The sequence below is a fragment of the Lytechinus pictus genome, chromosome 3 (assembly GCF_037042905.1).
Source record: "Lytechinus pictus isolate F3 Inbred chromosome 3, Lp3.0, whole genome shotgun sequence".
In the NCBI taxonomy this organism is placed as follows: domain Eukaryota; kingdom Metazoa; phylum Echinodermata; class Echinoidea; order Temnopleuroida; family Toxopneustidae; genus Lytechinus; species Lytechinus pictus.
Genome location: NC_087247.1, coordinates 37476811 through 37503104, shown reverse-complemented (window position 1 = coordinate 37503104; position 26294 = coordinate 37476811). Strand labels below are relative to the sequence as shown.

The 26294-nt window shown below is 34.6% G+C and overlaps 1 protein-coding gene across 1 annotated transcript in view; it reads left to right on the top strand.

Moving 5' to 3' along the window:
- The window catches only part of LOC129255647 (structural maintenance of chromosomes protein 1A-like), a 32082-nt gene extending 12118 nt beyond the window's left edge, over positions 1-19964 (top strand). The window contains exons 11-23 of the mRNA XM_064096968.1: positions 155-376; positions 1462-1657; positions 2206-2274; positions 2770-3025; positions 3939-4024; positions 5366-5501; positions 6205-6350; positions 7127-7270; positions 8451-8560; positions 10662-10830; positions 15871-16049; positions 16594-16774; positions 17489-19964. Of these exons, the coding sequence (XP_063953038.1) occupies positions 155-376; positions 1462-1657; positions 2206-2274; positions 2770-3025; positions 3939-4024; positions 5366-5501; positions 6205-6350; positions 7127-7270; positions 8451-8560; positions 10662-10830; positions 15871-16049; positions 16594-16774; positions 17489-17584 (1990 nt within the window). The 3' untranslated portion in view covers positions 17585-19964. The remainder of the gene's footprint in view (positions 1-154; positions 377-1461; positions 1658-2205; positions 2275-2769; positions 3026-3938; positions 4025-5365; positions 5502-6204; positions 6351-7126; positions 7271-8450; positions 8561-10661; positions 10831-15870; positions 16050-16593; positions 16775-17488) is intronic.
- The last annotated feature ends 6330 nt before the right edge of the window (positions 19965-26294 follow it).

Below are 26294 nucleotides of genomic sequence, written 5' to 3'. Positions count from 1 at the left end.
TTGTTTATTTAATGCCTATACCTTCCCTTGTTTATTTGATTGATGATGCTTGATGTTGTAATTGATTGTGAATCAGTAATCTAAAATTTATAAGCTTTACACAATTTAGGGATTGAATAAAGCATTTTTTCATCAAAATTTGTTTAATTATCAGGGAGATCCGGGATCCTCGTGGAGTGAGGCTTGTAATCGATGTCATCCGATATGATCCGCCGAATGTGAAGAAAGCACTGATGTATGCCTGTGGTAATGCTTTAGTGTGCGAGACAGTAGAAGATGCCCGGACCATTGCCTTTGGACGTCATGAGAGACATAAGGCAGTGGCCCTAGATGGGACCATGTTCCAAAAGTCTGGAATCATTTCAGGAGGTGCTAGGTAAGAAACGTGATAGAAGAAATGTTTCTTGAAAATTATTTAGATTGTTAAGAGGAATGCTTTTACCTCAGCATTGTTGCCATGTGATTCATGATGATCATTATTCCCAAGATGGCTGTGGGTGAAAATTTTATTTATGAGGATAGAATTCTTTGAAAAATCATGTGGTTAAATTGGAATCATATGCTTTTGTTAAAATAAATCTTAAAGGAGAATGAAACCTTTGGAAAAAGGTAGCTTGTGTGAAAATAGAAAAATCAAACAAACAGATCAATGAAAGTTTGAGAAAAATCGGACAAATAATGAGATAGTTATGGGCATTTGAATATTGCGATCACTAGTGCTATGGAGATCCTCACATTGGCAATGCGACAAAGATTTGTGATGTCACTTGTGAACAACTCTCCCCATTACTTTAGTATATATTTCACTTAAACTGCCTCTTTTATCATATCTATCGGTAGTTCATGTATTCTTTCTATAGGAGGGCATGTACTATAGATTTTTAAAGAATACATCATGGATAAAGAGTTTGTATCACCATAAGAAAAAGCAAAAAGATACATTTGGGGGGGTATTTTATAGTCCATCAAAGGAAAAGTTGTTCACATGTGACATCACACATCCTTGTCACATTGCCAATAGGAGGATCTCCATAGCATTAGTGATTGCAATATTCAAATGCTCATAACTTTCTCATTATTTGTCAGATTTTACTCAAACTTTCTTTATTCTTATCCTTTGATTTTTCTGTTTCGACACAAGCCTACTTGTTCCATAGGTTTCATTCCCCTTTAATTCATCACCTATTAGACTAATGGATTGCATCTGTGCAGAAATTTTGCTTTCATTTTGTGATAAAATGTGCAATGCTTGTGTGAAATCATGTATTAGTTTCTAAATATTCGTAGTGTGGGAAGGGAACTTACACATGCATCTACAAAGTTTATCCCTGATGGGCTGTTTTAATTTTTACCTTTTATGGTTTTTTGTGGGGGGCGAGGGTGTTTTGTTTTGTGAATAGACTATTTTTTATGTTTCATAAAAATATTTTTCATTAAATTTTAAACAACAATTTTTCACAGTGATTTGAAAGCAAAAGCCAGGCGTTGGGATGAAAAGTCTTTGAATAATCTGAAGCAACGTAAATCTGAACTGAACGATAACCTCAAGGAGCTACAGAAGACCAAACGTAAGGAGTCTGAGCTGAACAACATCAAGTCACAGATCAACGGGCAGGAGACCAGACTGAAATACTCCATCAATGATAGAGATAATACTGTGAGTAGCCACGTGCTAGCATTAACATTTTCAGCATTTTTTTTCTATTGTACATTTATTAGCTTATGGGGGTTAAATTAGCCTAATTTAAAGTTTTCTCAATGCAAATTTTACCCCTTGCAGACTTTTTATATCAATTTTATTGCCTACACTTGTATGCTTAGACATAGGAAGAGAGTGGCAGGAATGAAGAAACAGACAAAAATAGAATGAAAGAAAAAGGAAGAAAAAAGAATGAAAAACAAGGAAGAGGGTGAAAGAAAGGGAAGAAGAAATGAAGCATGGGAGGTGTCCTTGTTTAACTGTTTGTTTCAACGAGACTTGATATATGATGATTATTGTTATTATCAATATGATTTTGATAGTCAATATCACCATTCTCCCTATCCTACCATTCTCACCTTACACCATTATAAATGCATCTGATTTTACATAAGTAACGATATACCACTCCGAACTGTTATTTTTATTTATCAGGTTAGATATATAATATAAATATAGCGCAAAAATTCATCACATGTTTGTTTGTTGTTGTTTTTTCTTAACAGCAAAAGAAAATCCTTGCCAACAATGACAAAGCTATTCAGAAGCTCATGCAGGACCTTGAAGGGTTTGATGTAAGTTAATTTCATATCTTTGTTTTAGTATATATATATATATAGATATCATGTATAAATCTTTCCTGTCTTTATTACAGATTCTTCGCCTATAATAAAATTGAAATATGATTTATGAATTAGAAAGGGAAACTTGAGTTTTATGTAGTATTTTCTATTTAATAGATAAGAGTATGAAGTATTTAAAACTTCAAAATGGCACCATATAACAATTTTTTACCTAATGTCACTGAGAAAATGATTTATGAAAATAAGAGTACTGACCTGAAACATTGATGCCTTATCATCATGTATTTGCTTAAAGTCATTATGAAATGTTCATGGATTATAAACCTATAAAATATTGTTCACGGATTAAAATTTGCGAAATCATAATTATTTCTTTGCTTATTGCCAACAACTTTTTTAGTAATTCACAATATTGAGTTGTTTTTAAGTTCTGTGATCCCTTTGAATACTGATTATATTCTCCATCAATCCCCCATGTTATTGTAGCCTCGTATGAGTGCAATCGAGGAGCAAATCTCCCAGAGAGCGGAGCTGATCAAAGCCAAGACCACCTCAATGAACCGTGTTGAGGATGAGGTCTTTGCGAACTTCTGTGACCAGATCGGTGTAGCCAACATCAGGCAGTACGAAGAGAAGGAACTTAGGGCCCAGCAGGAGAGAGCCAAGAAGAGGCTAGAGTTTGAGAATCATAAGTCACGTCTCATGAACCAGCTGGAGTATGAGAGATCAAGGGACACAGAAGGTTGGTTTAGATGTTTGTGCTGATATACTGGAGATGACAGTATCCTGGTATGACATAGACATGTAGAAATATAATTCTGGAGATGGTAGTCAATTGAATCTACCTCTTTGGGATTATCAGTCTGAACTGTTAGACAGAGCTGCCAAGTAGTACGATTTTTCCGTATTTAGTACGTTTTTGCAACCACCAAAATACGGCAGTACGTTTTTTTTTTTTACAAAATCGAAATTTATTGAGAAAAATCATCTCTATATGTCTCTATTTCATAAAACGTACAAATATGGTTATTAGATCAATGAAATTTCAGGTAACTTGTTTTTTTTTCAATCATTTTGTAAAAACCAGGGTGAGATATACACAAGTTTCAATGTTTTTTTTTTTTCATCTGCAAGAGCAGTGCACATTTTAGCTTGCATGCAGCTTGAGCGCCGTGATGGGCGAGTGCGCCAAGCATTTTATTATGAAATACACTTTTTTGGGGAAAAATACAAAATATTTATCTCACACGGTAAAAATACTGATTTTTTTTGTCAAAATACTGATTTTGGGGGATAAGAATACTGAAAATGCAAAATACAACTTGGCAGCTCTGGTTAGACATGGAAAATTTTGTGTAGATGTGTTGACTTTTTTGAAGAGATAATAGAAGTTGGAAATATATGTGGAGTATCATAAAAAATATATGTTGAAATTTAAGAATATTGATACGAAATGCTAGGATATATATAGGTTAGTGTTCCTGTTGACAAAAATTTTGAGAGTGAACACTGCAATGGAAAATGAAGTGTTTCTAAGAATTCAAAACTAATTTGCATGTTTTTCTTCAATGTGTGTGTGTGTTGTAAAGACTACTGAAGACTAAATGTAGCGGAAATTTTTCGTCCTTAATTTTTCTTTTCTTTTCCTCCCTCAGCCAATGTGACCAAGTGGAAAAAAGATGTTGCCAAAGATGAGAAAGATTTAGAAAAACTCAAAAAAGAGGAAGCAAAACAGATGAAGGTGATTAAAAAGATATGTCTAATGCTTGCTATTCATCATTATATGTTTTGAAAGTACACTGAACAAGTGATAGTTATCTGGATGTAGGCAAACTGATATTCTAAAATACTAAGACTGGGGGTCGTTTCATAAAGCTGTTCGTAAGTTAACCCTAAATAGATTGGGCTATTTTGACGCCTAAGAAGACTGAGGGGGGTGGCTGATTCAGCCCCCCCTTATGATCTCGGCCATCGATCGTGCGATAGCAACGAAAATTGTCTACAAAACTGTAAGATAAAATTTTGCGAAAAATCTCATTGCTAATTAATTATGCTAATTTATGCGTAAAATCAAAAGTTTGCTCTAAGTAACTAAATAATGCCCCTTAAATGGTAATTTTTTGTTCACAGACTCTTTACAAGAAGCTGATCAAATATACCCCTAAAAATTCCAACATAACATTTATTTTCTTATGTATTTTATTGTTTTCTAAATTTCTTATGTATTTCATTTTTTTTTTTTCTCTCAATGGAAATTGTTGGGGACTTTATTTTGACCATAAACACAAAATTAATTGATTATAATCAGTAAAAGGAAAAAAATTATACATTTATGAATTTTGGCTATAAACACTATTTGCATTGGATTTGTACACAGATCGTTTTTGAGCAATTTTGGGTCTGCAAGAACTTTCAAAATGATGCGTAATTTCGGAACTTCGTACCCGGGAGTAGCAATTTTGGTCTCAAAAGTTGCGCGAGACTTGAAAGTAAAAAGTCAGCGAGCGACGCGGTAAAAAAAAATTGTGCTGCGGATTTATAGTGAAAAATATCAAGGGGGGGCTGAATCAGCCCCCCCAGTCTTTTTAGGGTTAAGAGTGACTTTAAGAATGACTGGTGGTCCTTTCTTGTGGTAAATGATATACACCATTAAATGTTCATTGGTGATTATTTAGCACATAAGAAAGGTTCATCTGTCATTCTTAAAGTCGCTCATAACTTACAAACAGCTTTATGAAACATCTACCAGGTCTTGGATAAAATTTTAGAAAAAGACTGGTACTGACTTATTTATGTGAATAAAGTCAATTAAATTGAAATCTAAAGATATTATAGATAAATGTTAATTTATAATCAACAAATGCATATAAACTGTCTACCTGTATTTATTATCAAACAAGTTTTACAAGTTGGATTGTCAGAAAAGATTTGACACCATACAGGCCTTATGAATTGTGTTCTTTTCATGAAATCAATAGAAAAGATGTTCTTTTTGTTAAAGCATAATACATGCTCGCAAAAATCAAAGCTGTCCCCTTAATTATTCTGATGAAGTAACATTATTGAATTGTAACTGTTCCAGATTATTGATGATGAGACAGAGGCAATGACAAAGCTGAAATTCTCCAAGACAACCAAGAAATCTCAAATTGATGACAAGAATTCTGAAGTTGAAGAGATTCGTAAGCAGCTTATATCATGCAACAAAGAAATAACAGGTTTGTATGGAGTTTCAAAGGTAGCTTAAGCAGTTGCTTTTGATATCGATTAAATTTTGTTCTTTGAGAGTGTGTTGTACATGTTTTCTTCACAATTGTGGGGTACATCACACTTGTAGGGTAATGATTTAGTGTGCAATAATTTATCTGTCTTTGCATTTAACTCAAACCTGCAAGTCAATGTGTGCAAGTGTTGTACTTCCTGATTATGTCAAAGCTCTGAAAACATGACCCACCTCCCTGATTATTCACACTAATTCCCATGAATTGCGTAAATTTGACAAGATGCACGACACTGGACATAAACACATTATGAAAATCAACAATCATTAGCAAATTTTGAGTTTAATGAGCTGTACACTTCATTCATTTGGTCTTGTAGGGATTAGAGAAAGAAATTAAAGCATACACATTCATTGAGAACTTAAAAGCTTTTATGCATTATTCACTCTTTACTTAACAGCCAGGGGATAAAAACTATTGAATAGTCTTGCCCTGAGTGTGCTTAAGAATTGATTTTGTCTTTGTTCAATAGATCACACAATGAGTTTCCTGTTTGATTTCTCCTTTGGATTGATCGTCAATCTTGAAAAATGATTCAGATATCTAACTGTAATAGATGTTGTCATGTGGTGAAATACCTTAGTTGCAAATATGAATCATTGAGATAAAATTATGATCATCATTTTCTCTCTCATCCCAGGTGTCCAGAAGCAGATCACAGCGACTGAGACAAAGCTTGAGCAGAAGAAAGCTGATCGTCATAGTCATCTCAAAGCTTGTAAGATGGAGGATATCAAGCTACCAATGAAGAGAGGAAATATGGATGACATCTCAGAAGAAGCTGAGGTATAACAAATCATTGTGCCGTTTCATTGTACCACCATCATACAAAGTTTTAATTGTGCTGCTGTGGTAGTGTCATATTGTGATAATGCAATTTCCTCGCATAAAGCCATCGGTAGAGATGTTAATCACCTTCAATGATAGTTTTAGTTAAGATTTAAAATCATTTCCTGTAAGATCAATTGATTGGTTGAGAGTACAAACATGATCAGGAATTTATTTTGCCTAATTTGCAATTTTTCCTTCAATGCTAAATTGTTCAATTATCTGGTGAAGTAAATCTAAAGACTCTTTTTCATTAAGATTTTGGAAGCTGTTAATGATTGCAAATCGTATGAAATGGGACTCATGGTGGTTTGAATGTTTAAGATTAAGTTTTATGCCGCATTGAAAATATATATCAGATATGTAACAGTCATGATATGTTATACTGAAGCTACCTGAGAAACTTGAATTGCCTGTCTGGAATATGAACAAATAAAAGCATTTCTGGATGTTTCATTAAATCAGTGATTCTTCAAAAGACGAAAGTGGTTTCATTGCATTTCTATGTGGGAAGTTTTGCCCTCAAACAAGAACAGATCTGTACAACAATCCTTTGTGACAAGTTTTTTTTTAACCAATGAAGTTTATTAAATCCTTATGAATTCAAATTCAAGCACCTTTTTTTTCTTACGTCTTACTTCTATTTCTTTCAATCTATTTCATATCTTTCGTAAATTGTATTTCTTCTCAAATGTGTGAATAATCATCTCTTTATTTCATCTTGTATTCATCAGCATGGTGGAAGCCAGCGTGATGCTGATGACATGGAGAGTATGACTGGAGCTGATAGTATGAGTAGCCAGGGAGCCAAATCAATTTATGCTAGAGAAGCTAATATCATCATCAACTACCGCAGACTTAGTCATAGTCTCAGAGAGGTGAGTGTAGATTTTTATTTCCACCCCAATTCAATTTACGCTCATACTGTCTGTGTTATATGAGGCAGCTTTATATTTGAGATGTATGAGAAGACAGTGATTATTATCCTCTTTTTTTTTCAAATGATTCTGGGCCAATCTTTCTTCCTTTCAGATCTACAACATATTATCTTCAACTGCACATCCTGACAATATGTGCATATTTAACACAATTGGTGCACATCAAATCCCTTCTTTTGCTTGAATTTAGGGCAAGAAGATCTCAAATTGCAGCTTAACCCTTATTAAACTGGGGGGGTCAATTTGACCCCCCTGGACAAATTTTGTCACTACGCTGTCGCGCCAAATTTTTTTACCGCACCGTTCGCTGACTTTTTACTTTTAAGTCTTGTGCATCTTTTGAGACCAAATTTGCGATGCACGGGTACGTGGTTCCGAAATTACGCAACATTTTGTAAGTGCATGTCAGACCCGAAATTGCTCAAAAACGTGATTCCGTGTACAAAGTCAATGCAAATTGTGTTTTTCAACCAAAAATCATAAATGTATGATTATTTTCACTTTTGTTGGTTTTAATGGATTTATTTTATGCTATTTATGATCGCAAAAGAATCCCTGACAAATTTCATCGGAAAAAACAATAAAAAACAAAGAAATACATAAGAATTAAAAAAACAATAAAATACATAAGAAATTAATCATATTTTTGCATTTTTTTTGTAGATATTTGTTAAAAATGTAATAATTGATACTCCCACCAAAAATTAGCATTCTTCTAGCTATATAAATTGAGTTAAAGGCAAAAACATACACAAAAACCCAATTTAGGGCAAGTTTCATACGCTTTTTTGCATAATTAATTAATAAAAAATATAAACAATTAATATTTTGAAAAATTTTCTATATAGTCTTGTAGTTTACATCCGGCTCTACGCATGTGCAAATTTTCGCGGCGATCGCGCAATCAGCGGCCAAGATCTGAGGGGGGGGGTCAAATTGACCCCCTCCCCCCAGTATATACTGGTCCGAAATAGCCCAGTTAAGATAGGGTTAAATCACTCTGTAACATGTTGTTACCTCAAGGGAGTTTCTATAGAGGGATATATGTGCATTGAATCCAAAAACACAATTATCTCTATGTGGGACTACTCTCATAATCTGATTGTTTTTATTTCTATAGCTTGATGGAAGTGAGATCAAAGAAGAAGCAGATAAACTATTATCAGGGATTTCAAGCATGGAAGCTACACTACAGAGGATAGCTGCCCCAAACATGAAGGCCATGGAAAAGTAAGTCTCAATGGAAAAAATACACTGTTAAATCTGACGCAATCAACTGATCCCCCATGATCATCTCTATATGTGATAGTGTATGGTAATAGAACAAATGAATGAGCTTTTATTTTTTAAATTTAAATTCAATATTAATTATGTACAAATTGAATTGAAAGCAGAAAAAAAAAAACATTTACAATAATTGTTTCATGAAGTAAGAAGGAATAGACCCTAAAGGATGAATTAGCTTGTAACGGGTACACCATTGTGCTTAAATTTAGAAAGACTTTGAGAGTAGAACAATAAGAATATAGGTGAGAAAAGCAGAGACATGAAGGAAAATGAAAGAAGATGTAGAGGCTGCCAATCACTTAGTAAGGAAGCGATTGTGGCAAAATAGAACAACTAGCAAGATGTAAGAATATGTTGCAATATACATTAGGCCCGTTTCGGGTACACGTGTACACGCACGGTCAAGTCAGTGCACGTGTACTAAATTCCATCACCGTGTACACGGTAGCATCTACATAAAGCTTGCATGGGACTGTAAAGTCAGTGAACAAGCTCACAGCCTCACATTCATTCTTAGTTCTCAGCCACTGCACATGTTTTAATCACTAATATGTCAATATATTTCAATTAACCTAGAGTGAGTTTACTTCCAAAATCGCCGATTTAATCCACATTCATTCTGGAGACTCAAGTTTTTGTACCACGAAATGGGTCTGCTCCGGTCTCGAAAGCTCGAAAGCATTGCTCAATCACACTCGGAGTCAATTTGAGAATCACCAATTGCGACAGCAATCATTGTTACAGTTACGTGTTATACGCTCGTACACATGTGCTACAAGCCTACGAACAAACGCTCCTCAAATTGGCAATAAAATAATGAAAATCAATCGATAACTTCAGTTACACTTAATTCTGCAGCGATCTGTGCATGCATGTACGGTACAGTATGCAAAATGCGCATCCAACGAACGTCGGCGCTAGCTAGGGCCCTGCACTGATGTTCTTTTGCATTCTTTATTAATTTAATGCGCTGCTAAGCTGAGTAAACTTTTAAATTGCACCAATTTTTGTGGATTGATACTTCTAACTTCTCAGGTAAGCTTTAAAACCGCGACTTAGGCTATATACCGGTAGACCCCTTTTTATGTTACATTGACATGTTGATGCGGGTTCGTGTCGAAATGTCGGAAACACTGAAAACATAACTCGCTCTCAGTGTTTACAACGTGTACACGACCGAAAAATACGCCGTGTACACGTGCATCAAAAATGGACTTTCAAAACGGGCCTAATATACATGTATATATACAACAAAGCAATTTTGGAAAAACAAATATCAAAATATGAACAGTTTGATGATTTTTTATTTAATCTAGGATACACATTTACATTGTATGGCGCCCTCTCTGGCAAGCAAGCTGCATTGCTTTTTCCTCACTGTAGGTTTTGTTATAAGATGTGAAAAAAATGCTTCAGTATTCAAGCTTTAATTGAACAAAACAATGGAATGTTCACTATTGAAAAAAATTCAAACAATATATAATTGATTAAACTGTTATGATGTTTACAAAACTGCTTCCATTAGTAGTGTTTTTAGAAGCTGTACAATGAGATGGGGCCGATTGCACAAAAGGGTCTTTCCAAGGACCGTCTTTCGTGTCGCCCATCTTTTATGATACGCTGTATGCGGGATATTTCTGAAATGTATGATAAACAAACAAAATTTGTTAGCTAGCATTTAAATCAATTTGTATACAAATTCATGATATATCACATCATTTTATAAACAAAGATTTTGTTTACTTCAACGGATGAATAAAATATGTTTGCAGGTAATATATCTAAAATGCGTTTCATATGGCGCATCATAATAAATGGGCGACACGAAAGACGGTTCTTGCAAAGACCCTTTTGTGCAATCGGCCCTGAGATGATTCACCTTTAAAAAAAATGAAATTTTAATGCCATGCAAGTTTTGTAATGCTGATACTCAAAATAGAATGATATTCACTCTAAAACTTAGATTAACAATTTTATTTCTTTTTTTTAAAAGAAACTTTGTCATTCAAAATAAATTTCATTATGGTTCTTTTTATGTCCTTAGACTTGATGGAGTAAAGGAGAGATTCCAGTCCACCACAGAAGACTTTGAAGCAGCCAGAAAGAGGGCCAAAAAAGCCAAACAACAGTTTGAGATCATACGCAAGGAACGATATGAGAGGTTCAATACCTGCTTCGAACATATTTCAAATAGGATTGATGACATCTATAAGGTAAGATTCATTCATTTTACTATAACTGTAGATATGGAATATTTCATGGTATGGACAAATCTGTACAGTTTTCACAGCTCAGCATTATCACAAAAAGAAATCTGCTTGAAAAGTTACCATATGTTTATCTTGCATACAGCTACATGTATCCTAACTGCATAAACATGTGTGATTGTAACAGGTATGTAGTTTCTGCATGTCAGAAAATGACAATTTTTACAGTACCTAGAGTTTGGTTTCTTGAAGCTGTTGGTGTGCATCAATAAGAAATTGTATGTTTAATTGCATTTGTTGTAAAGTGGAAACTACTTTGAACCATTGTTATTTCATATGTACATGTAATAGAGCGTTTTGATGAAATATGGGGGGGGGGGAACGTCTTCTTGGATGTGTATGATGTAGTTGTTCTGATGGACTGGAAAGAGTGTTCTTCCTCCTTTTCTCACTTTTGTCTCTTTGTACATGTATTAACTTCACAGTAAGATATATACAGATTGAATAGTATTGTATAATACATTGGTATAGACGAGCACCATGAGTGCCATTATCTGGCAGGTGCTGCCACTATAAAGTTTGTCTAATAATAATAATATATAGCATTTATGAAGTGCCGATTATCTAGTTGCCTATTCAATGGCGCATAATACATTACCCCGACTGTAGCTCCTGCTGCTAAAGGCGCTTGGTGCATTCAAGGAATTAATCCTACCAGGTACCCATTCACCTCACCTGTGTTATATTGACACTCAAGTTTGTATTGAGCTCAATGAAGTATGAGAGATTTTCTTGAAATAACTTATATCAGTATTCATACCTTTGAAGTTCATTTGCGTCAAATATAACTTGCAGATAATGATACAGATTACAGAGATTGATCAAAATCACTTTATCACTACCTGAAAAGTGCCACTGTGCGATTCCCATTCTTATAAACTATTAAGTACAAATCATAATTACCTAAGAATTGCTAGCATCTCGGCAGTCTTTGATCTGCGTGTAATTGCATTCCAGAACCGCTGGATACAACCACTATTACAGACATTTCCTTTGCACTTCACTTGTAATGGCAACTTTGCCAAATTACTGGAGCCTTGGTAGAATGATTATTAGATCGCATGTGATTGATTACACATTCAAGTTTAATTCCCAATGTATGTGCTGAAGGAACTCTGTTATGCTACCATGTGAGAAAGACATCCCTGGTTATTTAATGAATCTATGCAACATTTTTTATAATGGTGTTGAAGTGATGATTATTGTGCTTAATCTGCTGATGATTGTAAAGGTCCTAAATCTTTTGTTTAGCAATCAAAGTAAAATGTGTAACACATTATTCAACTGAAAAAGGCACTGCAGTTGCTTTTTAACTCAATAATCTTTCATCTGTTTTGGATTTAACCAAGTGATGTATAGATAATGCATGTTGAAATTTTATTGTTAATACTGTTGGGGGTATATGTGTTATATGTACAGGTTTAATTTTCACTATCATGACTATGTGATATGTACTTTAATTATTCGTCATTTGGATTGATCATTTAAAGGGATAGAAGTGGTTAAAGCAAATTAATCCTGCTGAAAATAGTATCATATTCAAACTCTGCATACATTAAAAGGTATTTTTAAGAAATTGTGTGACAATCTGTCCATGAATCCTAGAGAATTCAGTGTTTTTGTCCGAGAAGAATACAATATTATGATCAAACTCGGTGAAAGGCTCAGATGCCTGCATGCATACAAGCTACATGTAAGTTACACAGTGCTCCCCATACTGTATGTACACGAATGTGGGCAAATGGAATGCCTATTGTATTTACTTGTGTGCTGGTACTTAAACTTGAATGTACAATGCTGAGTGAGGCAGTATGTTTTTCATTTACTATTTCTGTTACAGCTGTATTCCTGAATCAAATTTGCTCAAGTAAAATGTTATAATTCAGTAATTCAAGGTCATATTATATTAGGAACTCAATATCATTCCAGCTAACAAAATACAGTCAAACCTATCTAGTAAGGCCTCCCGAGGGAAATAGAAAAAGTGGTCAATGTAGACAGGTAGCCCTAGACAGGTTCTATTCCTTTCAAATGAAAGACAATTTTGGTAGCCACTTAAGATACATGTAGGTAAATGGCTGCCTAGACAGGTTTGACTGTAGTTCTAAATTACCAAAGGGCCCTCTGTCCCAATACTAAACTTCCTCTATGAGTTTCATAAATTGGTAGCTGTATGTACATGTAGCTCAGATCAAGTAGAAAACAATTAGCCTACATTAGACTGTACTGTAGACTGTATTGCTTGATTTGTGGTCACACCTGAAGTCTGCAAGGTTTCCCCCATGCAGTTTATTGAACTATTACATGACCTTTTATTAGCCACAGATCACCTGATCTCTGTGATCATTCACATACTATGAGGAAATGGATTTGTTTTATCAACAAATAGTAATCTTTTAAATTCTAGCCTTATTGTATTCTAGTCTCATTGTCTATTTCTGCTAATTCTTTTCCACATGTACTTTTGTAGGATGTAGGCTATTTTCTATCATTCTGTAAATCTTGTATACTGTAGATAGCATTCATTGGTCACTAGGGTTTAAAAGCACTAAAAGATGATAAAAAGAGTAAATGATTGTGTAACTTATGAGATTGTAATTTGGTTGATTGTTCCTGTTACTTCTGTCTCTTCATGTTTAGCACTCCCATTTAATCACTCTGACACATGTCGTCTGGGATGTTGGAATAAGATGCAATCAAAGTTAAATAAAATGCTAAACAACAGTTTAGACATGGCTCCTTTGTTTGGTGTTCTTTATACTTAAGATATAAATGGGATGGGCCCTTCTTGAATGAAAAATAAAATTACTAATATCTAAACTATAAACCAAGAATTGCAGGCATAACAATACTTTTACTCAATTTCAACAAGATTCCATGCCTTTATGATGTGAGTTAATGATTGTCCAGAATATGACATTTTAACCATGTGATACATGTATATCAAAATAATAGCCAATACATGTTATGCAAAATTTACTTTTTGATAGTTTTGACTTGAGTTTATTTCAGTGCATTCTTGTTTGTTTCTTCTGAAGCACAAAAAAACCTTACAATAAAATAACCAAAACAAATGGAAACTATGAAAAAGTTTATAAATGGAACTGTTCATGTAATTTTTTACATATAATTATAAATTAAATTCTATACATGTACATGTATGTTGCCATTTGAATTTGAAATACTGTATGTTGTTGCCAATGCCATTTGAAAATAACAGAACAAAAATGGCTTTTTCGCCTATTCTGGGTGGAAGTTTTCTTATGTAAAACTGTTACGATGATGGCTAGTGTTCATTCTCACAATGGGGTAAAATGAATTTGATGGACTTCTGTAGAAATAAATACTCCACTTTTTTTCAGAACATGGGGTGACCTTTTAACTCCTTATTGAATTGTAAACACTTATAGCTTTTAACATGTTTTCTGTTTCATGACTTTAGGCCTATATACACAGGAAAGGTTCATTGTAGGTTGTGTTTACAATGGCAAATTATACCCAAGTTTATAATCTTCATTATGAAATAATTTATACACTATACAATGCATTCCATCTCAGCCAGACTTTCAATTATTCTTCTTAAATGAACTGGCTCCAAGCAAATCATCCAGTGACTAACATGAAATATGTGTAGAACAAGAAATATCGAAAAGAAACTTGTCTCTCACCTAATTTAGTGTGTCTGTGCATTGTAATTTCATTTCACACCGTGATAATTGATCAAATATATCTTTATTGAGCTAGGTTGTGATCTGTATTGGGAACCGATCATATCATTATAATGGAATGTAGAAAGTATATTTCATTACAGTGTAAGACCGAAAGGAATATGGAACATTGAGTTCATTGAACTACTATGTTGAGTAGAGATCTGTGACGACAGTGACAGTAGTGTACTACAGTGTGTGATCAATTTAAACCATGTAACAAGAATTATACTTTTGGATACAAAATCTCTCGGCATTTTATTTTGTCTGTACATTGTAGATATATCTTAAAAATGAATCAAATTATGGTTATTTGTTAAAATCAAGAATCATTTTAAACTTAATGTGAATACTATTGAGTGTCTTACTATTTTTGTCTGGAAAAACGTGACCAGTGCATAGGAATATTGCATATTTGAAGAACTCATTTTACCTTTTGGTTTGCTGAAATGAGTGTACATGTAGCAAAAATATGTTTTTGTAAAAAAAGTTAAATGAAGAGAGATTTATGGAACTTTGAAAGAGATTTCACAATAATCCTTCTGTTCTGTCACTGTGCCTCTTGTACTAAAGTAGTTATTGATTGTGCCAAGTGGTTGGCTTTCTTGGCAGAGGGGGAGGAGTCCCACTGGAACAACTATTTCCAAGACCTGTCACATGTAATCAACATAAAAGAGCTCAAACCAAATGCTATTTCACAAGTAATTTAATATGCAATGTGCTGATGTGTGAACATAAATATCAATTGCTTTCTCTGTGTTATAGAAGTGCATGTTTTTCAACAAAATGAAGACATTCTTCGTGGTCATTAGCAATTAAAGATGATTTTTTTTTTTTACCGTGTAGAGGACACACATGTTGCCCACCATGTTGTGAAATTCCACAGAGTAAGGTGTTATATTTATATTTATGATGATTTATGTCAAATCTGTCAAGAGTTGTTAAAAGTAATTTTCTTAACAGTTTTGTAAGTAAATGAGAAGATGGTATGACAAGCTTCTGAATTTCTATCAAAATATGTGTAACATCCAAATCTTCCAGCTTTTGAAAAAAAAATGACACCAAAGTTAGAGAATTGCCTTCCTCAAAACATTTTTTCATGTCAATCTTTAAAGACATGTTTGTTTTATTAGCTATAAAACTTACAAATCATAGTTGAATCTTTGCATTTCATTGTCAAATTGACTAGTTACATTGCATACTGCCTTTGTATTGAATATTGCTGTCAATATAATTATCGCTATCATGTTTTTTTCCACATTGTTCTTCACTTCTGTAGGCTTTGTCACGTAATCACAGTGCCCAAGCCTTCCTAGGACCAGAGAACCCTGAGGAACCCTATCTTGATGGCATTAACTACAACTGTGTAGCCCCAGGAAAACGCTTCAGGCCAATGGACAACTTATCTGGAGGAGAGAAGACGGTTGCTGCTCTTGCCCTTCTCTTTGCCATCCACAGGTAAGGAATTCACAGTTTTTGTGTTGTATCATATACTCTTAATGTAAAATTGCAGGTAAAATATCGAGTACTTAGTTTCCTTTTTATTCCCTTAGGTATTAGAAAAATTATGAAAGTGCGATTTTGTATTAAAAAAAAGGGGCTTCTAATAAATAGCTTCGATGCTGATGTAAAATTTCAAAACAAGAAATACTCAGGCAGCATATATTTGGTGTATTAAGAATGCTTGTATCTCAAAACTATTTTCAAGTAAATTTCAGGGGAGTGAAAGTAAGGGCATTTAGAGATCACCTGCAACAAGTGCCTTTTTCATTACGAAAGTCCCATTTTAAAACTAGGTGGTGGGGAGATTCAGCCTTTAAGACCCCTGTTGTCGACATATCCACCAAAAAACTAATATGCCTATTGCCCACAACATATTCTACGATACCAAATTACTCAATAGCCTACATAGATTGATTTCTGAGTGAGGTATCATAGGATTAATGATGTTTGTAGTAGTTTAATTATTATGCATTAAAGTTTAATGTGATTCATTGTACAGCTATCAGCCTGCACCATTCTTTGTGTTGGACGAGATCGATGCTGCTCTCGATAACACCAATATCAGCAAGGTAGCTGAATACATCAAGGAACAGTCTGAAAACCAGTTCCAATGTCTTGTTATTTCACTCAAAGAAGAGTTCTACAACCATGCTGATGCCCTCATTGGAATCTACCCAGAGGTAAGTAACTGCATCTCAAATCTTAGTAAACAATTACAGATTTAAAAAAAAAGGAATTAATGTATAGCACCATATATATATATTGCTACAGCTTGAACAGCCATAAGCCATTAAAAGAAAATTATAATTTGTGTTCAACTGATTGAATATAATTGTAAACACCAGAGACTATAACACAATGCACAAGACTCTCTCGCACACTTCTAATGGACTGACTATCGGGATCAGATTGAGCTATGTTCTAAAACAACAGGTTTCAATTGGTTCATTTATAAACCATAAATGGATCATTTTTCTTGGTATGATTCCCTTTTTTGTTGTATTTGTATTTTTTCATGGAAGATGCTTGATTTTTTTTTTAAATAAGGGGAAAGGGGTTGGCTAAATTTTCTTTTTTGTTCTTATATGTTGATTATTATTATGTTGGAGCTTTTAGAATAGTAAAATACTAGTACTCAAAGAAAGTGGTTTGTATATAATTTACCAAGATATTTTACAAGGAGGGGTGTGTTGATTTACAGTATGTGTGAAATTAATTATAATGCCAAATCTTTTTTAGTATAGAATTGATTCCTATGGCCTGTCTCATGGAACTAATTTTTAAGATCAGTTTAACCAATCAGTGAAAATCCTATAGTATTCAACTGCAAAATAAAACTTTTTTTTCAAGTGCATTGATCATGCCTTTCATCTCAACCTCTTTCATCTTTACAGCAAGGGGAGTGCATCATCAGCAGGGTGTTAACCCTTGACCTTACAGAATACCCAGAAGCCCCTCAAGTCCCCAACCCCATCACTGGTATCCGCTAAATCTATCCTCCCAACCCTCTTCACCCCACACCAACACACTCAATCTGCTGCAGCCGTCAGGGAATGGTTGGATCACACAACATCATCGTATGTCTCCTCTGTTTTCATAAAACTTTGTTTTTATTTAAGAGTTGTATAGAAGGTATAGGTAAATCTTTGTTTACAAAATATGTAAATCTCGTATCACAACTTTGTTTTCTTTTGGAATCATATGGAAAAAAGGAAAATTATCGAACACTTGGAAACTATCAAAGCACAGCTTGAAACATCGTTGTTATACATGTAATTGATTAGTTTTGAGTTAACCATTATCATACATCTGTATTCCTAAATGCATTATGATTTCTTCATAATGTCTTAGCCTACCTTATCCTTACTGTCCTTGTTTACAATATTTTTCTTACAAAATTGCCCTGAGCAATGCATTGACTGAATGCTTCCTTGGTACTTCCTTTGCAACTTGACTGTCGTCGAGGGTTATGACTTGAGACTGAGTCTCAATCAGTACCGTATAGTGACATCTCAGTACCTACTTTCATCCAAAAGGGCAGATGCCTTTTGTGTGACAGGTTGATCCTAGACCATCATAGGGAGCCTCACTCAAGTAAACCAGAATTGTGTTCACACAATATTAACATTGTGTAGAATTTGAATCCTAATACATGTTAACAAAGTCACTTAAGATGAATGTTTAGGCAAAACAAAAATTTTCAAGTATGAATTGATTATGTGATTAAACATTTTTTTGTAAACACAAGCCTGCACCCATTTTAATTTGTGTTTCATCATGGGCTACATTCCTTTGAGTAAGGAGCCCTTGAGGTGATAGCTGTAGATTGTTTTTGGTTTAATTCAAGGTAAATTTCATGTAAGCCATAACCTCAGGTCCTGTACAATCTACCACGGCAAGTCAATTGGATAGGTTTTATCCTCACTACCTCAACTTAAACAAGGGCGTCTCGTGTGAACCTTCCATACTCTGCTACTTACACACACACACACACACTTGCCTTGAGATTGTGAACCTAACTAGGTCAATGCCATTGTCAGCCCATGTGTTCTTGTTTGTTTGATCAGATTTAAGGAATGCTCTAGGCTGAACTAGATCAAAAGTGGTTCACAAATTTATATGTAATGTAGCACAGTATGTCATTTTGGTGCTGGGGTCAAAGGTTAGTGTCATAGGTCAGAGGTCAATCCATTTCCTCAGCTCAAGTTCTCCTTTTGAGTAATGATAACAGTACAGAGGGTCCTGCAGTCATATTAAGTATAATTTCAAAATGATAGAAAAACTGGTTGGACTTGGGTTTGTCATCAACTGATTTTTCCTTGCACCTTTTGAAGTTGTTAAATATTTATCTGAAAAGGGGGCCTTAAAGGGATCATCAGTGAATTCTTGATACTTGGGTTTTACAATACAGATGTAGAGATAATGGACTGTCAATCTATATATTCGAATTAGAATTGGTCTATCCATGGTGTGTAAGAGGATGGGGTTGTGTTGTTGTTACCTTTGTACTGTAAATAAGTAAATTGTACATGTATTTGCACCATTGATCTCAGTAATTATTGGGGACAATCACATCAGACACTGTTCAAATCTTGTTACATGTATGTACATAGTGCATTCCAGTAGTTTACATTTTCAACTTCCCTTATTATCTCCTGCTTTTATAAATCTAATGCAAGTTTTGAAATTGTAAATACATTTTTTCTCATTCATTCCTTTCTAATCTGTTAGCTAATATTTAGTGTCGGGTCAGAGGTCTAGAGTTATTAGATTGCATGTTAACAGTTTCTTTCATAGACTTTGTACCTGTGATTCCATCCAAGGTCAAGGGCATGGTCGGCTAATATAGGCCTCAATGTCAGCTTTAAACTTGTCACTCCCAATAGTTATAATGAAGGTGCCATTAATGTTTAGTGAAGGGTTGATATAGTTGTTATTGGTCACAGGTATACAATTAAAAAGTACCAGTGAGTTTTTGTATGACTTTCTTCTTATTTCTCCTTACATCGTCCTTTCTTTGCAAGTCAGGTATCAGAAATTTTAAAAATTGAGGGATTGACATTGGAATTCTCTCCTAATCATTGTATTTATAAAAATTTATCTTTATTCCCTGTTATTTACAAACCTCCTTTGCCTATATTTCATCCAAGAGTAGTCTTTGTTAGGTATTTTTGATAATGATAAAAAAGTTTACTTGAAACTTGTACAGCTCATTGATCTATGTATCTGTTAGAATTTGATGTTGGTGTTTACTTGTTTTAACTGTGCAAAGGGATAATGAATTCAAAAACGTTTATTATTCAGATGTGAATGCAAGAAGACTTCTTAATTGTGGTAGTATGACAATAAATAATCCAATTTGTATGTAAATATTATGGCCTGAGTGTGTCTCCTTTAATGTTTGACTCGTAAAAATGAAGATATCTAATAAGAAAGAGCCAAGTTTGTATGTGTTTTATTTTTCATATTTCATACATCTCATATTGATAACAAATTAACCAATGATTTCAACTAAATCTTGATTTCGGTACACTTAAATTAATTGGTGACCTGCCAATTGGTCTTCCAACAATTATTCCCGTCTTCATTTCTTTTACGTGGGCCTTAGATTAGGGCACGGATGAGGCTTTTAGTGTAGAAAGTTGCAATGTTGGGTTTGGGGTAAGATTCGCGTTTGACTTGAAGAACATGTTCTCCCCCAGATTCTCTCGATAATCTACAGAAGCAGTTTTTGCCAAAGTAGATGGCATGGAATTAAATTGAGTATCGGCCAGTAGTGGTGCTATAGGGGGCAATCACCCAAAGTTTTTTTTAGAAGTGAAAATAGGGAAATAGCTAGGAGAACAATAATAAAGAAGAAAAATTCCACCAAAAAGAGGGGTTTGAGTAATATAACTATAACATCACTGTTTTTCAATTTTATTAAAATGTCACCTTTATATCATTTTGCCCTGCCCCAAATAACTAAACTTGGGCGCCACTCCCGAATAGCACACACACAAAATACAATAGAGGTGTTCTCTCCTTTTCGAAAAACAAGATGAAATAGATCAATAGGATACACTCTTCAAGTACTACCACCTCCCCTGTAAGAAACCAAAAAAATGTGCAAAACCTTGCGTTAGCATCGCCTAACCGAATGGGAATAACTCAATACATCTAGATTGTAAATATCTATTTTCACTGTAGGGCGGTTGTTGACACCATAATAGCTGTATGGGGTTTGTCCTATTATGGGTAGGGCATTCATCTCTGCAGGGCCGTCTGCACCATCCCGAGTTTTCAAATTAGCGCGCTATTTCTGATCCGGCAAATTATCCCGATCTGAAAAATCTCGAGATAGTTGGCGGTGCAGACGCAATTATCGCGCTAGTTCGTAGGATTAATCTCGAGATTGCAATCCCAAGTCAACTCGGGTTTATTTGCAAAATAGCGCGCTATTTTACGAATTATCCCGCTAATTCGTCGGTGCAGACGCACTCGAGATTGGACTCGGGGTAATTTATTCATGACGTCAGTCCATAATGCAATTCGCGTTCCACTTCCGCCTTGGTCAAAACATAAACACGTGCGGAAGTCAACTTTATACATATATGCGAATAGCGTTCATAAGCAACGATGGTGTCCCACCAGTGAATGGATTTTGGGAGAGACCAGACCGAAGGGGGAGGCGCTCATCGACGATGGTCATATTCAATAACAACACTGACAGCAGTGTTGTCTTCCTTCGCAAAATGTGAGCAAATAGCATTTATTTCCTCCTTCTCTCCCCCTCTCTCTCTCTGTCGTTGCCTCCTACTCCGCCATCATATTTAACGAAGAATACATCACTTCTTCACTCGCTGAGCTGAGAGAATTGTTGCATAACACCGGTTGAATTCGGCGAAAGTGCTAGTGAAAGGAGTACATTGCTTGCATATCGCGGGAAGTTATTCAAAAGCTCTTTATTTTATGTATTGAAATTTTGGCTAACAGAATAAGACTCGATCCAGAAATTCACGGAATTAAGTTTGGAAATACAGAAGTTAAGCAAATTCTATACGCAGATGATATGACAATTTTTGTAAAAGACACTCGGTCCATTGAAAAGTTAGATATGCTGTTCGAATGTTTTGCCGAAACGTCAGGATTGAGGATGAATAAAGATAAAACCTTTATTATGTTACTGGGACACCATGAACAAACAGATCAAATTTTACCTTTTGGTAAAGTGGAGCAGATGGTTAGGATCTTAGGTATATATTTTTCATTAGATAGAGAAAGTCAAATAAGAATAAATTACAAAGAAATACTTAGTAGAATAAAGAAAATTTTGATGTGGTGGAAGCAAAGGGATTTGACATTAATGGGCAAAATTCAGTTAATTAAAACATTTGTACTATCTAAATTGATATACATTTCTTCTCTTACCATTATCCCGACATGGGTAATAGAGGATCTTAATACATTGATCTTTGGATTTTTATGGGGTGGTAGAGATAAAATTAAAAGAGACATTGTTTATTTAGATTATGATCATGCTGGTCTAAAAATGACAGATTTTCAGTTATTCATTAAGACACAAAGAATTATGTGGATTAAAAGACTTATAATGGGAGAGCCAAAAATGAAATGGAAACAATATTTCAGATACTTAGCACAAGGTATGGGAGGATTGCTAATTTTTTTTAGTAACCTCACAATGGATTTGATAGGATTTGAACTGCCGGAATTTTATACAGAAATGTTAGATGTATGGTTTAATAAGAAATTGTTTTTACTTAAAGAAGAGAAGAATAAAAGAAATGAGATCATTTTTAATAATAGGTTCATCCGTTTGAAAGGACAAACATATTATAATGAAAAGCTGTTTTTGAAGAAAATTTATAAACTCCATCATATTGTAGATAAAGATGGGAAAATGAAGTCTATTTCGACCTTTCAAAAAATGGGGTTGGATCGTTTTGAAATAGAAAATATACTCGAAATTTTTAATAATATTCCATACTTTTGGAAGGACTCGCTGAAAAAAAATGGTCAAAGTTCCATAGATAGTGAGTTAGTTTTGGATTTTCAATTAAAGGGCAGGATTTTTGATTTGCAAGACATCACATCAAAAAGAATATACGATACTCTTATAAGTATGAAATCGGATATACCCCAAGCATTTAAAAAGCTTGAGGAAAAATATAATATAACAAAAAAGGATATTTCTGAGATTTTTCTAAGACCACGAAAATCGACTCTGAATAGTAGACTCAGAGAATTTCAATATAAAATATTACACAATATACTATACACAAAAAAATATTTATATTTATTTAAAATGACAACAGATGATTTATGTTCATTCTGTAGTAAAGAAGAAGAAACATATGATCATATATTCTTTTCATGTGATAAGATAAAAACTATATGGAAAGAATGTGGGAACATGCTTCAACTCCCTATCATTACAAATATAGATAAAAAAGGTGTACACGTAGGCGTGGAATGTTCAACTAAAGGAGAGGCTCAATTATTAAATCACATAATAATCCTGATAAAGTATATGATTTTAAAGAATAGTAGAAACACAAAATATCCACCGACCCTTAACCATATTAAGGAAAAAATACAAGAAGATAGACTAGAAGAAAGAAAACTAGCTGAACAGAGAGGTCTATTAACAAACCATTTCAAAAAATGGGACAAGTTTATTTTCTAGAGATGCTGGGGCTAAGAAAATTCAAGCATACATTTAGGTGCACAAGTTAGATCATGATTGCGGCACAGAATGCAGATTGAAATGGAGGGTAGCTAGGTTGAGGGGAGGGAAGCAGGCCGCGCTTCCTGGGCTGGGCTTAGATGGGATATGGAGGGGGGGGGGGGTTACTCATTCATTTTACTCATTCAATTTAATTGCGTTGCTATAAAATTTTTGTTGTTGTTGTCTGTATTTTTTTTTTCTACAGACTAAGTATTTACTTTGTTGTAGATGACTCGAATGTTATATTCTGTATTTTTTGTATGTATAATTTTTTGTATTATGAACAATTATTTATTTATTTGACTTTGTGAACAGTGTTTTGTTGATATTATATTACTTGTATGAATTTGAATTGAATGATTTTAATAAATACTATTACAAAACAAAAAAAAAAAAAGCGCGGGCCGTTGAAACTCCAAGATCCGAAAGTGCGCATGCTCGTAATATCGGGCTTGTTGCCTCGCTCGAGCAGGAATCGCTCTTCGTGGGATGGTGCAGACGGGGTTTCTTGAATCTCGAGATTAATCGCGAAGAGGGCTGATCGGGCTAAAATCTCGAGATTGAGCAAACTCGGGATGGTGCAGCACCGCCTTGCATGACCAAAGCCGATCACCTACTATGCCAATAATCGACCACTTATCGCTCCGACGCCAGTACCTCCTTAATAACAGCCTTGAAACAATTCGACTTTATATGAAAAATCTAAAACTTTGTTCATACCATGTGGTGGAGGAAATTATTTTCTCTTTCCTCCATTAACAATTCAGAGGATGTGGAGACATGTTTTAATGGGGGCGACTTCTTTATTTTATTTCCATAGGTGTTTACAAAGTTTTTGAGCTAGTTCGTTTGTGGTGCTCATCTAGATCTTGAACAAGATCATGATTCCCCCCTTATATTCCTAGGTCTACCGGTATTTACTTTGTGGGTAATGGGCCGATTTAAACTAAAACATGCCAGCTCCGTGTTTGCATAAAAGTTAACATCATGTTTCAGAGATTTCTATGAGGCATTATATTTTCTTTTCTGTTTCCTTTGCTTCTCGTTAATCTTAGATTACTCACCTTTACGTTTTCTCCTTTCACATTCCCCCTTTTCTGAAAACTTTGATTTGGATGCATTTTCCAGACGTTTGTTTATGGTGATGATTGCTGTGAGGATGATTAGAAGGTCGAGGGAGGGAGATGACGATGATGATGATGATGGTACGGTGATGATGATGATGATGTAAATTGATGATGCCAATTAATGATTAACATTTATTGGGGAATGAGTAATCACAGTAGAGCTTTCTAATATCAATTCCAGTCTCCCAAATTTCATAAAGCAGTCTCCTCGACAGAGCAGTAAATTGACAAACATGGCATTTTACTTCTTGTCCAATCCGATCATGGTCTCAGCCGGATAATTATGCATTGAATTTACCCTTTAATTTAGCATGAAACAAATATAACATACTTGAACTGCACTTTTACTGCCTTATACATTTTATTGATTTATCAGACATTAAAAGTTGAGTAAAGCTTCCATCAGGGCAAAAACAACAAGGGTGTTTACATGTTGCATAGTTACGCAGCAGTAAGCAAGATATCGCCCACCTTAAACGATCCATGTCTAAAATGAGAGGTAATAAGTTGTTTACAAACTACTGATCAATGTCATGTTTATGGGTGTTTTGGGGAATTTTTACTCAGCCTTGGTCTACACTGGTATACATCCCGGTGTGAGAGGTTACTTTAGAGGTACAACCATGCTAGGATCAAGTTTGCTCTAACAGTATTCATTTCATCTCAAAATCTTTGAAGAAATCAAGGAAAATATTGGGGTTGAAGCTGACGTGACAGATAACAGACAGTTTGAATTGACATCCATGAGATTCCAAATCTATTCAAAGCAATTTTTTCAAGAAGAGTTGCATGACGGTGAAGACTGGGTAAAATGATGGGTGTGCATAAACGGGTGCACACATGACGGAGAACAGACGGTCTAATAATTAACAGTGATTCCAATACCAGAAAGGGGAGTTGCACGGAACTTTCTTGAAAGTGTAAAACGGCGATTAATGGTTAATAATTTGATCAGAGATGATAATATTAATATACATCACTGTTTTAGATTTACATGGCTGCCCCACAATAGAAGAAAAAAATTCTTAGTTACTTTAAGCACCAGCTAGACTAGAGATCCGATGGCTTTCGCTCATTTCATAGAACTTGTTTTGAAAATTACTGTTAAAGATCCTTGGTTTATTCGATTTGGTATGAACTTGAGTTTCTTCAGGGTCTAAAGACTATGAACCATCACTGGTGTACAGTTTGGGGGTGGCCTGGGGCCATGCCCCTCCCCCCGACTAAGAAAAAAATAAATATATAAATAATAAAAGGAAAGGAAAGAGGGTAAAAAGAGATAATACTTTTTTATCTATCACAAAATCACATTTTCATTTTAAAATTTAACTCGCTCCGAACATTTAATAAATCTTGTCATATTCAGACACCATGTTATGCCTCCTCTAAATTCTTGGCTTATCATGTCACCGTGAATCATCAACATCAAATACCAGGCTCCAACAAATTCACCGTTATAACATTAACTGAATGCCGGCTGACTCATTTTAATTGACTCTCCATCACTGAAAAAGAACGTTAGACTGGTAAATTGATCGGATATACTTCTCGAACTTAATCCGAAAAGAACTAACCCGAAAAGAACATTAAAATTTACCATAATCAATATGAGCAGCAGAGCAGTGGAACCTAACAAGAAAATCTTCATTCAACACCAGCCCCCCCCCCCCCCCCTTCATTCTCAAACTTGATGATTGATGGATACCAACCATCACGTTCACGAACATCTCTCGGGTGCAGTTTAAGGGATTTGATTTAGAAAAATGTAGAAAGACACGAAAACAATCATCATGATGGTATCAGATGTATCAAAGATGCTCTTTGAATGTACTTACTTCACGCATG